Source organism: Mauremys mutica, chromosome 5 (assembly GCF_020497125.1).
Source record: "Mauremys mutica isolate MM-2020 ecotype Southern chromosome 5, ASM2049712v1, whole genome shotgun sequence".
Taxonomy (NCBI): Eukaryota; Metazoa; Chordata; order Testudines; family Geoemydidae; genus Mauremys; species Mauremys mutica.
This window is the reverse complement of record NC_059076.1, coordinates 31,467,404-31,481,755: the sequence shown is the minus strand read 5'-3', so window position 1 is coordinate 31,481,755 and position 14,352 is coordinate 31,467,404. Positions and strand designations below refer to the sequence as shown.

The window sequence follows — 14,352 nt, the reverse complement described above, 5'->3', positions numbered from 1 at the left end:
ACATCACTTTGGGCGGGGGGAATATATCAGATTTTGGACCATATATCTTTCTGACCGAATTTCAAATGAATTATTTCCATTCTTTAAGTTTATAAACATACCCTCCATTCTGGGATGGAATAGTCCAAAAAAATAAATCTGGGACACAAGGGATATGCCTAGTCTGATGTGAAGCCCATTGAAGTTAGTGGAAAGACTACCATGGACTTCAGTTGTTTTTGGAATGGGCCTAGGCTCAGCTTGGTCTCCATGCAGAAATTATATTGAAACTAATGACAATTCTGTCCAGTGATAAAACACAGAACTGGAAATCAGTGAGGAGGCCTAGGTGCCATTCCCAACTTTACCAAAGACTTCCTATGTGATAGCGGGTAAATTGCTTAACCACTCTGTGCCCTAGTGCCTTCTTTATAGAAATGGAGTTCCTATTCAAGCCCGCCTCTCACAGGGTTATATAAGAATAAATATATTAATATCTATAATGCATATTACAGTAACTCCTCACTTAACATTGTAGTTATGTTCCTGAAAAATGCAACTTTAAGTGAAATGATGTTAAGTGAATCCAATTTCCCCATAAGAATTAATGTGGGGGAAGGGGGGCTAGGTTCCAGGGAATTTTTTTTCATCACACACACACACACACACACTGTATAAGTTTTCAACAATTTGATACTGTACGCAGCAATGATGATTGTGAAGCTTGGTTGAGATGGGGAAGTCAGAAGGTTGAAGAGGGTGGGATATTTCCCAGGGAATGCCTTACTGCTAAATGATGAACAAGCACTAGGCTGAGCCCCGCCCCTGCTCTGTGGAGATGGGATAAGCGGGGTCAGGAGCAGGTGGGAGGGGGACACCCTGATATTAGCCCCCCACTTCCCCCCCTCTCTCTGCATAGCAAGCAGGAGGCTCCTGGGAGCAGCTCCAAGGCAGAGGGCAGGAGCAGCATATGACAGTGGGGGGAAGGACAGCTGAACTGCAGGCAATTGATAGCCTGCTGGGTGGCTGCTGAATGGGGAACTTAGGGGAGCGGAGAGCTGATAGGGGGGCTGCCAGTCCACTCTGGTTCCAAGCCCCCACCAGCTAAGTCCAATGGGCTGCTCTTTCTCCAACCAGTGGACAAAACAGGCAGCTGCTAAATAACATTATAAGGAAGCATTGTGCAACTTTAAACGAGCATGTTCTCTAATTGATCAGCAATGTAACAACAAAACAACGTTAACCAGGATGACTTTAAGTGAGGAGTTACTGTACATTCCTCATATATAAAGTTCCAAAAAGTTCCAAATATAATTTTATTATTTTATTACCTGGCCATAAGAGGCTTGAAAATCGAGGTATCTTGGAATGGCATTTCCATGTCATTGACCGAACTATTTCATTGTTCATTCATGTTGGACAGAAGTGAAGTTGCAATAGTTAATACACTCTAGAAGATACAGTAGTTATAACAGCATCAAAGCTATTTCCTAAATAGGATTCTAATACAGCAGTAACGTTTTTTGCCATCTGTTCAAAGCTGTCAAAAATCTGCCGCAGTATGCTTAACAATATCATACTTTGCAACTGCTCTCTAACCAGAGCCTCCTCAAAGGGCATATTGATATACCTGGTGAAGGAAAGCAGCTAATAGCAAAGGCAAATAGGAAAAAGTTATTGAAAGTCAGTATTTGCTAATATTTATAAATAGTATATTTGAGCCCAATTGAGGTCCCACTGAAGTCCATGAGTCTTCTCATTCATCTCAGTGAGAGCTGGACCAGGCACTAAGAGGAATTCACCTGTTCAGAGGGCCAGCACAATTCTATTCTATCCTCCTTGTACCTCTCTAATAACCACAGTACCCGAGTGCCTTCCAGTAGCGCATTAAGTCAGACTAGCGTCTGTCTTGTGTGGTTCATTCTTTCTTACCAGATGGGCAGCCCTCTGCCCAGGGGTGAATTTCACCCTTGAAGATTAAACATGATTAGAAGAAATACATTACATTATTGTGAGATATGTTGTAGCCTACTGTAGAAGGTGCCTTGTAGTAGTCAACTGGAGCACCATATTTTTATGTATATGCTGTATGTCTCTGTCATATGCCTTAAGACATCTCATAACACTTTAGTTTTGAAAGAGTTTCTCTATTAATTATTACTAAGTATTTTAAAATATTTACCCATGCTCCCTTAATATACACTGTATGTAGGAGTTCTATGATGTATACATACATTCCATAACAGGATTTAAGACACACTAGAAGCATAAGACCCCACAAGCAGCTTTTCTGTTTGTCATTTGCTTGATGCTGCCACCTTTTATATTTAAACTGACCCTCTGCCATTTTTGACTTGTGACAACTGACTTGCAAAAACTATGCTTTTTACCTACTCTTGCCTGTTGAATTTTGTCAGAAACAATACTTTTCCTATCCTTTTCTTCTCAATATTCTGTATTTTTCCTCCTCTCTTTTTTCCTCTCTTGTTGCATGGCATTTTGGGGCTGAAAGGAATCGGAATCAGACCAAGAGCAGGAAGAAGAGGTAATTTTACTATAATGCCACTTCATCATGGCTCTGCTATTGCTTATTTCTACTAACAAGTGAGAACTAGCATACGTCTTGGAAGACTGAATGTTTTGTCCTTTTGGACATATTATATTGTCCACTGACCTAGTGCTACTGAGATGATCTAATGAGGTTCAGTTAGGAGCACCATTCCTTATAGGTTAATCCTTAGGAAGTTCAATTAAATTCATGGTTGCTGCAAAATGGATGGGTATAAGCGTGCAAAGATTTGTTTTGTTTTTTTACCCAGGGAAAAAAGGTATTTTGTCCAACAATAACTACAAAGGACCTTTTTTTTTCTTGGTATTGCAAAGATTTCAATAGGTGTTTGTAGTCTCAAAGCAGTGGTGCTGGAACAGTTTGTATAGTGGGGGTGCTGAGAGCCATTGAATCAAACTGTAAACCCTGCATATGATGGAAACCACTTCAAGCTAGGAGGTGCTGCTGCACTCCCCAGCACTTCTAGTTCCAGCACCTATGTCTCAAAAACTTGCGGCCTGATTCTCTCTTGTCCCAGAGCAGTGCAGTGCAGAAGATAGAGGGTGGAGTCTAGGTGCTAGTTACACCTCCCTGATTCTCATATAGTTTAGAATTGCTACCAGGCAACTCTGCAGGACCCCAAGTGCCTGTGGCGCATGGCATAGCAGAGCTCTGCTCTGACTCCTTTGGAATAACCCTGACATGCTCTTCTACACAAGGGGAAGAGGCACAAACCCAGATCCAGCATAGTTACACCCATCAGAAAGTTCCGCTATGCCAGGGAAATTCTTAGTGAGGAACTGAAGCCAGATTATGGCCCCTTGTGCCACCTGAATGGCACAAAGGGCTGTAACCCACTTGAGAATCTGGACCTTTTATGACAAAATCCATGTATTTCTGAATTGGTTACTAAAGTCCAGCATACATTTATTAACCCAAAATATTATTTCAGGGGTTCTCAAACTTTTCATCCTAATAGAGAGATTTTCTGATGGGTTAGCTCCTCTTATATTTGCAATCACATTATATCCTTCTGGCAATTACAGATATTTCTTAGGCCCTGATCCTTACATGGGGAAGTAACACTAGAAAAGTATGTATTTTTAGTTGGCTTGTATTGACGGTTACCAGCTGGAAACAGGGAGAGAGCTAAAATCATATGACCCACCCGCACCCTATGGACTACTAACATATTCTCCACGAATCACAGAACAGAGTTTGGAAACCACTATTGCAAGAATTTTAGATAACACAATTATTCAGGTTACCATTTAAAAAACTAAATATTAGGGATTGGAATGATTATAATGGAATGCACTTTAGACCAGATATTCCTCTCCCATTTAAATAATTTGGCCATATTTTCAGAAATGCTCAGCACTTGGCAGGTGACAAGTGAAAGTACGGCCATATTTTTCAAGAGGTTAAAATGCGACTGATCTCTTTTGGAAATCTGGCCCAATTGTGGGTGAGAGTCATTTTTGAAAATCTATCTCCATTTAGCTATCTAATCTGATATTCTGCTTCTGTCAACTGCTGATACAGGTAGGAGTTACAACTCCCTTCCCAACACCCAATAATGTTAGACTCTGAACCATGAAGCTAATTGTTTCAGTTTTTTTAAAATGACCTGCCTGGGCCAATATCCCCATGTAGAATTAAAGTAATAGTTTTCATTGATTTTGTATTACTAAAATTAATTGATATGGACATAGAAGAACACTTGGGGAAATATTGTGAGATTAATTTTCCAAAAATTAGACCAATTTTAGGGAGTCTGTACTTCCCTCCGTACATCTGTGGGATTTCCACTAGCAGTGCAGTAATTACACAAGGACATTGACATTTAAATAGTGGCTTATATTAATCTATAGTTGTTCACCTAAGGTTTACCAATAGTAATGTGACCTACCAGTGATCATAAGGCAGGTCTGTATCACAATTTGTAATAATGTATTTCTGTTCTGATCACTCCCTTGAAAAGCAAGAGATAGCAGATAAAGATAATATTTTGGGGCAACATCTTGCATTTATCCACATACAGAACTCTTATTGGCTGAAATGGGAATTCTTCACACTTACCGAAGACAAACTGTGGGCCCCAGTGTTATATGCAGTATGTTTTTAACATTACCCAATTCCATTCCTTCCATTCATTCTACCAACAGAGGTGACTCTCAGGGTTAAATGGTCAGAGTGTAGCCTCTAATTTTTCCTCACACCGTTTTGGATGTGTAAATTCCATTTACATGTGAGATTCTTTTATTTGTGCACAAATAACAATGCTGGCAGAATTCCACAGACAAAACTGTGAAAATAAAGCCAAAGGCCAACTTTGAAAATTTGCCCCTATATGTCCTTATATATACTGTACTCGTATATATACGCACACCAGTGTGATATTGTAACCATTTCACTTTATCTGTGTTCTCTTTCAGGTTGACGTGACCTCAGAAAAAAGTAAGATTAAAAAAATTATAACAACTGTTTGTATTAAAGCTGGTTAAGAATAAAGAAAAGCATGAAAGAGACCGCAAGCTCTAATTGACATTACTAATAATTATAATAGTTTAAAAATGTAATAGTAAGCAATATAATAGGAATGCAGCTATTCAATTAAATCCATTTTTAACTTATAAATTTATAAGTAATACCATATTAAGACAATTCATCTAAGCATTCACTTTCCTTCAACATCCCTAGAAATCCTGCTATTGCTGTTATGCTTGTATAAATACCCATCCCTCCATTTTTATGTTTTTGTATGTTCATTGGCATAGTATTGTCATGTCATTTTTATCAGAGAAATGACAGTATCACTTTTTAATAAAAGCATCTCTAAACTCCCCAATATACATCATTAAGTTGATTACAAGAAACACAGGCATGTGTAAAAGTGATACTGTCCAAAGTAATCAGGCTGTGTAATCCCCATTACTGTGGTGAAATATGATTGGATATATGGCTTGCTTAAATACCCCCATTATGTAGTGGAGCCTGACAGTTATTAGTTGGAGTGATAGGGATTAATGGTAGTCTAATGAGAATAGACTGGCTTGGTCCTAACCTATACCAAACAAGTGTTCTACTAAATGTCTCCCTTTAATGAAGATGCAAACCCAGACAAATTTATCTGCTCAAGTTGAACAATCCTGTGATGAGAGCTGAGAGCTTTCATATGCAGCAATTTTTCTTACTAACTGCATTTTGGGGGAAAAATGACACTTGACTTGTTTCAGGGTTGTGCCTATCTTTAAAAGTGAATACAATTTAATACAGAGGAAAAAGTTCATTTCTGCCTGTTGTCTTTGGAAGTTTTGCTAGTCATCCATGTGGCACTATACACCAAATTAGAACTAGTTATTTTTAGCACCAAATTCCTGAGATATTAATCTTTCCCATTTCCCCCCTTTTTTTTAATTTATTTATTTAGCACACAGTGTCCATTGTGCAATAAACTCCTTTCTAGTGTGTGAATTTTACAGGATTTAATGGTGATTATTTGCACAATCCAAAACGATCATTTCTCTTTTGCGGTTCATAGCCGAGGCCCTGACGCTGCCAGAAGATCAGACTCCTGTGCCCATGTGGGGTTCCATGCAGACACAGTGCATTGCAAATTTATTTTTTATTTACTGGATTAAAAGATTACTAGAAAGAAGTGAAGCATTTGGAAATCCTAACAAAGGATTTCAAAAACAAAAAACAAGAAAAAACCCATCCCTGATGTACCAACCCTCTTCTTTTGTTGTGGAAACTGAGTGATTTTCATAAGAACGCATAGGCTTTTCAAAGAGCCTGGATGCTTAAAATCCCAGTAAAATTCCATACCAGTCAGAAGCAGCTAACTAGACCTCCAAATCTTTATCAGTACCCACTAACCTGGATCCCTGGGCCTATGTGGAAATCCATGGGAATTATGGCTGCTCCACACTACCTATTCACATTGGACAGTTGGGGTCTTAATGCCAATAATTCCCATGGACTGACAATTTGTCAAATATTATGAGGCGTGCAAGATGTTGAATTTGTCTCAAATGTCTCCAAGCAGTGCTGGAGATTTCACAAGCTTTTCTTTATATTTCATCAAACCTTAGTTGCTCTGTTAGCCTTCTCGTTTACCATAATGGGCATTTGGTAATACTATAAAACAACACAGAGATGACCTGTTAGGCTGTGAAACATAAACATCCAGTTTTACTGTGCCTGCTTCCACAGTGGAGGAATACTCTGAATTCATGAAATATAAAAAAAGTATTGCAACAGAGTGAATATTTTTTTAAACAAATGCCGATATTTGATTGCACAGAATCTTTCAGATAGTTTACTCCATCTTCAATTAATACCTTACAATACAGAAAAATATTACTCTGAATATATTGTAATTTTTTTTAAAAGCAAGAAACATTCATTACATTACAAATAAATAACAGTGGTGCTCTGGACATAACTGACATTATCCTGTACTATTTTATTCAATCAGATGCAGATTTCTTAATAATACTTGTTCGAATTGGGCCCTGTCACAAAATATTCTCCACAAGCAACTATGCCATATCCTGAGCTGCCTACAATCCTATACTTCGTATATTGGTTGTGGAGAATAGCTAATACTTCACCACAGTATGCTGTGTTTTATTTTCATGTATTATTTTAATTTATAACCATTCTCCACCTACTGCTTTTAAGTAAGGCTACATACCCAACACCTTTGCTTTGCATGGAAATAACTTGGCTTGCATAAACTGTATGTGTGTCCAGTGTGAGTGTCTGATTTTTGGTTGCCATACATTACATTTTTTGAACCTTTAAATTCACATTTAAGTTGATTCACGGTTATTTTTATTTTCCCTTCTTTTTTTTTCCCGTCTCTTTTTTTATCCTCTATCTATACGTTATTTGTCAATGAGGATGTTCCAAGGAAAGGACCATACCTCTTGAAGCAGAAGAATGTTTGTTTCATTGTTTAGGTGTGAGATCCCCTTAGATGAAATGCCGGTTTGCAGCTGATTCAGATCTCTATATATTTGATCAGACTTTAGATTACCGCAGAATTAAATACACATAAATACAGATTTTTTTATTTTGATTAAGAAAAACAAATGCATACTTCTACCCAAATATTATTCTGACAGTTTGCTACCACTGGCTTTCACTTAGAGGAAATCGACTTTCAACCAATTTTAATGGGTTTTTTTGTTTGTTTGCTTGCCTTTTTTCTTTCTTTTTTTTTGCTTTTTTCTGTTGTTTTTTTTAATTTGAACATTGATCTATAACATCCAAACAATCTTGAGATGTCTATCTGTGTAATTTCACTGTGTTCCCGCATTGTTTTTTATTTTTAATTTTTGTTATTGTTGTAATTTTTATGTTGTCCTGATAATTTGGTTTGTTGAGCTTTGGTGGTGTTGTATGTGTGGATGTGCAATAGTGGGAAAATTAAGCAAGTTATTTCCTGCCCATTTTCCTTTTCAGTTTTTTTTCCTGTTAGCTTTGCTTTGCTCTTGTATCCTCAGATCTTGTGGATCCACCATGCCCAGCCCATTTTGTTGACCTTCCTACCAATGCAACCAAAGACTGTCATTTTCAGTCCTGATTACATTTTTCAATCTCTATTTTTGATTTCCATTTTACTTTCAATGTTTTTCATTCACATCAAAGATGATGACGAGACAGAATCTACAGAAACATCTATCCTGAAAAGCCACCTGGTTAATGAAGTCCCAGTACTAGCCAGTCCAGACTTGCTATCTGAAGTTTCTGAGATGAAACAAGATTTGATCAAAATGACTGCCATCTTGACAACTGACCCTTCTGATCAGTCAGGTTCCATTAAGGTGAAAGATCTTGGGAAAGCCACTGAAGAAGAGCCAGGAGAGCCTTTTGAAATTGTGGAAAGAGTGAAAGAGGACTTAGAGAAAGTAAATGAAATTCTCAGACGTGGAACCTACACAAGAGAAGACCATATACTGCCGAGGTCCCATTCTGGACGAGAGTTAGTGGAAGAGGAATGGGTTATTGTCAGTGATGAAGAAATTGAAGAGGCCAGACAAAATGCTCCTTTAGAAGCCATTGAACCAGCCTGTATAGAACTTAAGATAGGAGAAGGAACAACAGAGATAAGAAAGAAAGACATGACAGGAATGGTAGACTATCTTACCGAGGATTTAAAAACCTATGTATCTCTTCATGAGGTGCAGCCACAAATATTCCAAGAAGATTTAGTAGGAGAGAGATTTGAAGCTGTTGTTATAAGCAGGGGTTCTGAAAAAGGAGGACAGGGCTCTCCAACAGTTGAAACTCAAGGTACACAGGAACAACGCAAACCAGCCCTGGAAATTAAAAAACCAATTAGGAGGAAATTAAAAGATAAACAAAGGCAAAAGGAAGGAGAGGGAGAGACACAAAGCAGTGAAGAACCATCAGGACTAACAAAGTTCAGTTCTGAGGAGTCATTAGATGATGAGCCAGGTTTAACACCTGCAGCTGTTCCTAATGTTAGCGCTGTATCCCCTGTAATAGAAGAAACGCCTATTGGCTCCATAAAAGACAAAGTAAAAGCTCTTCAGAAGCGAGTGGAAGATGAACAGAAAGTACGTTCAAAACTGCCTGTCAGAATCCAACCAAAAGAAATCACTACTGAGAGGCCTGTTAGAAGGCCAGTGCAAGCTAAAAAAATAGTGCACAAAGCACAGCCACCTGTTTCACCCTCAGCTAAAACAGAAAGACTTGAAGAGACTATGTCAGTCCGGGAGCTGATGAAAGCCTTCCAGTCAGGGCAAGATCCATCCAAGAATAAATCTGGACTGTTTGAGCACAAAGCTATCAAACAAAAGCAGCAGCTCTCTGACAAAGAACCAACTCAGAGAGAAGCAGTTTATTTAGAACGTGAAACAGAAGAGGTACCACCACCTAGGAGAACAAACAAAAAAGGTAGCCCGCCAGCCAAACAAACCAGAGTCCTTAAGATAGATAAAGATTCCCCATCAAAAAAAGGACCAAAAGCTTCTTTTGATTACGCTAAAGAGGAGCCTGTAGATAAGGACCAGGTAAAAGAACAGAGCTATAAAAGAACTGAACTTTCCTCTCCAGTATTTGATGAAGAAAGTTCCAAGGAGGCAGCAATTGTGAAGGAAAGTACAGCTGAAGATGACCAAGGAGACACTGACTTCCAGATCAGCCCGGACAGAAAAACCTCAACTGACTTTTCTGATGTCATTAAAGAAGAGCTTGAGAATAATGACAAGTACCAGCAGTTCCGACATCTTTCAATCACTGAGGAGGGAGAACTTCACTTAGAGCAAGTACTGACCAGTCCTTTCAATGTCACCTTCCCATCAGAGTATGTGAAAGATGGCTTCCTACCTGCTCTCTCCTTGCAAAGTGGTGCTTTTGATGGTAGCTCAGAAAGCCTTAAACATGAAGGTGTAGCAGATTCTCCTGGTAGCCTACTTGAGGGAACCCCTCAGATCAGCTCTGAGGAAAGTTATAAGCATGAGGGTCTGGCAGAGACTCCAGAAACAAGCCCTGAAAGTCTGTCTTTCTCACCAAAGAAAACTGATGAGGAAATTGGAGAAACAAAAGAATCCACTACGGTGCATAGAGCAGCAGAGACATGTTCGCCAAAGGAACTCTCGCCAGTGAAAGGTGAAAGAGGTCTTGCTGCAGAACAGCTAACTGCAGATACTGAAGCTATCAAATCTCATTCTGATCATTTATCAGAACAGGTACCTTCAGCCCCTGAGAAAGGGGCAGGCAAACTTACAGATAGTAGCTCAGCTTCCATTATGAAAGATGTTAGCAGTGCAAAAGAATCCAAAAGCACTGAACACACATATGTAACTAAATCTTCTGAAATGTCTGACAGCTGTTTAGAGAAAGATATGACAGGTGAACATCATGTTGTTAGAAGTCCCCAAGGGTTGGAACTTTCCCTTCCTAGTCATCACAGTGAAAGCTTTAGTCCAGTGGCAGATGAATCCCTGGCTATAAGTCATAAAGACTCATTGGAAGCAAGCCCAGTGCTGGAAGATAACTCATCACACAAAACACCCGATTCCCTGGAGCCTAGCCCTATGAAAGAGTCGCCATGCCGTGATTCACTTGAAAGCAGCCCTGTAGAACAAAAAACAAAGGCTGGCATTCTTACAGGACAGGTTCCCCTTCAGTCTTTCCCTACCAGAGCAGAAATGTTCCCAGAGCTGGCATCTATGCGTTCCAGAATTCTCCGCGACCCTGATGGAAGTGCTGAAGATGACAGTTTAGAACAAACATCCCTCATGGAGAGTTCTGGGAAAAGTCCTCTTTCACCTGACACTCCTAGCTCTGAAGAAATTAGCTATGAAATTACACCCAAATCTGCAGACTCGCAGGCACTGTCAAATATATCTAAGTCAGCCACAATCCCTGAAGTCAGTGAAGAACCAGAGGATGATTCCGAAAGTGAACCAAAGAAGAGGCTCACTCCGGAAGAGGAGATGTTTAAAATGGTGACCAAAATAAAAATGTTTGATGAATTGGAACAAGAAGCAAAACAGAAAAGAGAGTACATAAAAGATAAAAAGCAAGAGGAATCTTCAATTCCTGATTCAGGTGTTACATGTGAAAATGAAGTACCAGAGCCAACACCCATTGAAGAAAAACATATACCTACAGTAGTGATGTCTTCTGCGGACACTAGAAAAAGTTCTTCCTCTTCTGAAAGTGAGCCAGAATTGACTCAGCTGAAAAAAGAAGCTGACTCAGGCCTCTTAATGGAGCCTGTAATTCGAGTGCAACCTCCTTCACCACATCTATCTGTTGTAGATTCCAGTTCCAGCCCTGAAGAAGCAGGATTTCAACCTATTGACCCCAAACAACATGTTTTCAGGATGGAGTATAAATCAGAATCAGATAAGCCAATAAAGGGAGACAAAGAGGAACCATCTGAGTTTGGTGATAGCTGTAAAGCTTCTACTGAAGAATCAAATATTTTTCACTCTGATGCTGGTATCATAGCAGAAACTGATGAATCAAAGTGTTGTTATAGTACAGATGAAAGTGAAACAGTTAGCCCTAATGGCCCAGTGATCCGACTTGATGGTGCTTTCTATCATGCAGTTGGTGACGATGCTCAAAAAGAAGTTTGGGTTCATCAGCCATTCCCAGCACTACAGCAACACCATGCTTCTCAGAAACAGACTGATGCAGCAGGAAAGTTAACACACGAAGACCTCAGTGCTTCAGGGGATGCGTCTGGGAAAGTATATGGTCCCTTTGGACATGATACTTCTCATAGTTCTGCATCACAAGATGATGCATTGGCTGAAGATGTTTCCCCTGTATGCTCTACTTTGGGAAGTGGTTTGACAAAATTGGACAAAGAGTTTGAGACATGCCAACGTGTTTCTTATAGTGAGGAGTCTTCCACAGAATATTCATCCCTTACCACTATAAAGGATGAATTTGAAGGCTATGCAGCAGATACTGATGAAAGTGGTGCTCCACGTATAACAAGCCCATATGAAAATGTCCCTTCTGAACATTTTTTCACTATCTGTGAAAGTAGGATAGAAACTGATACAAGGCAGATGACAAGTGCATCATCCAGAGATGGTCATTCTGCTGAAGTAGAAACAACGATTGAGGAAACATTAGTGGCAGGTTCCCTTAGCAGACATGCTCCTTCAGGTGAAGATCAAAGTTCAGAAGAGGTGTATATGGAAATAGAGTCAAAACAGAAAATATCAACTTCAGTGCCTTCAACAGCAGACCCCACAGCATTAGATCAAACCGCCCTTCAGTATATAAAAGATGAAGCTGAAAAACTGATCAGCCAAGTGGTCATCACCAAAACAGATGTGGATTCTGACAGGTGGAGTGAAATACGTGAAGACGATGAAGCTTTTGAGGCACGGGTGAAAGAGGAGGAGCAAAAGATTTTTGGTTTAATGGTGGACAGGCGGTCACAGGGTACAACGCCTGATACCACACCAGCCAGGACACCCACAGAAGAAGGGACACCAACTAGTGAACAAAACCCTTTTCTCTTCCAGGAAGGAAAGTTGTTTGAAATGACTCGAAGTGGAGCCATTGACATGACCAAAAGGAACTATGCAGATGAAAGCTTTCACTTTTTCCAAGTGGGGCAGCAGTCTCAAGAAGAAGTTTCTTTATCTGATGAAATGAAAGAGGCTGCAGAGATGGAATCTCTTAAACTAGAGAGATCAGCAGCTCCATTTGCACCTTCAGAATCAGATGAAACTGATATACAGGGAAAAGATGCACTTACAATAGCATCACCAGTATCTGAGCCTCCTGATAAATCAGAGGAAATGACTAGCACAGGTGTCAGTGTGGACACTACAAAAGCTGAACTTAAATCTAGAATTCCCATTAAAATGGGTATTTCAGTTTCTTCAAAATCACCAAAGAAAGAGACTGCTGCCTCTGAAGCTTCTGAAGTAGATCCCTTCTCCAAGGTGGAAACTGATGATGCATTTGACAGCAGTCAGGTGCCTTGCCCTATCTCTCCAGAGCAGTCTGTGATAGATGTACAGTTAGAGTTTTCCACAGTCACTCGGTCTGTGTATTCTGAACAGGATGATGAGTCCCCAGACTCTTCACCAGAGGAACAGAGATCTGTGATTGAAATCCCTACTGCTGTCCTTGAGAGCAGTGTGCCTTCTTCTGAAAGCAAATCCAAAATTCCTGTCAGAACAACTCCTGCTGCACTGCAGTCATTGCAACAATCAGAATATGAGATCCTGCCCTCAGATGGCTTTCTGGACAGCTTGCAAGATGAAATAAAGGATGACCAAACAAAACCAAAGTCTAAAATTCCTGTCAAAGCAGCTTTCCAAAGAGCCGAGCAACAGTGTGCATACACAGAAACATCTGTCCAGAAGCCACAGTCACCCAAAGCTCTTGATATGACATGCAAACTATCTATGAAACAAGATAATCGAAGCAAATCTGAATCTGATGCAAGTATTCCCATGAATCTAAAGACTAGGCGTTCAATAAAAGCTAGGAGTTATGCTGAGGTTGAAGCAGAGACCAGAGAGAGGGTGGATGAGATTAAGCTTGAGCTAGAATCAGATGATGTGACAACAGCAAGATCAAAGATATTTTCATCAAGACTGCCAGTTAAAAGCAGAAGCACCACAGCTTCCCAGAGTACTGTTAGTCCCACAAAAGAACATAAGGACTACTTTTTTGACCTTTACAAAAACTCCATAGAGTTCTTTGAAGAGATTAGTGATGAAGCTTCCAAGTTAGTGGATAGACTTACCCAGTCAGAAAGAGAACAAGAATTAATTTCAGATGATGAAAGTAGTAGCGCCCTAGAAGTTTCTGTTATTGAAAATGTGCCATCCACTGAGACTCAGCATTCAATTCCTGAAGACATCTTTGACACCAGGCCCATTTGGGACGAGTCCGTTGAGACTCAGATTGAGCGTATTCCTGATGAAAATGCCCATGACCGTGCTGAAGGTATTTGCCAGCCACTGGGATTCCTAGTGTTACGCATGTCATGAATTTTATAATTCTTTTGTGTGTGTGTGTGTGTGTGTGCGTGCGCACACACGAGTGTGTGTGATTTGTGCATCATTTTCTTTGAGCTTTCTGTGATTGTTAGTGCGTTTGTGTAAGCTGTGTTTGTTATTGTATTGTGTCTATATTTTCTTGTCTGGGAAACAGTCTCAAGATTGCACACTGCGAATGCTTATGGAAAGTGTTAACACAATAAGCAGAAAATCCTTTGGTAAAAATGTGATATTATTTTGCCTTTAACTCAACTGATTATTCAGGCCATGCTAGTTTTGACTTTTGGTTTTCCTTGA

At 39.7% G+C, this 14,352-nt stretch overlaps 1 protein-coding gene across 1 annotated transcript in view; it reads left to right on the top strand.

Annotated features, from left to right (window-relative positions):
• The window catches only part of ANK2 (ankyrin 2), a 568,692-nt gene that overhangs the window by 533,523 nt on the left and 20,817 nt on the right, over positions 1 to 14,352 (top strand). Inside the window, exons 37-39 of the mRNA XM_045018048.1 lie at positions 2,492 to 2,524; positions 4,966 to 4,987; positions 8,189 to 14,002. Of these exons, the coding sequence (XP_044873983.1) occupies positions 2,492 to 2,524; positions 4,966 to 4,987; positions 8,189 to 14,002 (5,869 nt within the window). The remainder of the gene's footprint in view (positions 1 to 2,491; positions 2,525 to 4,965; positions 4,988 to 8,188; positions 14,003 to 14,352) is intronic.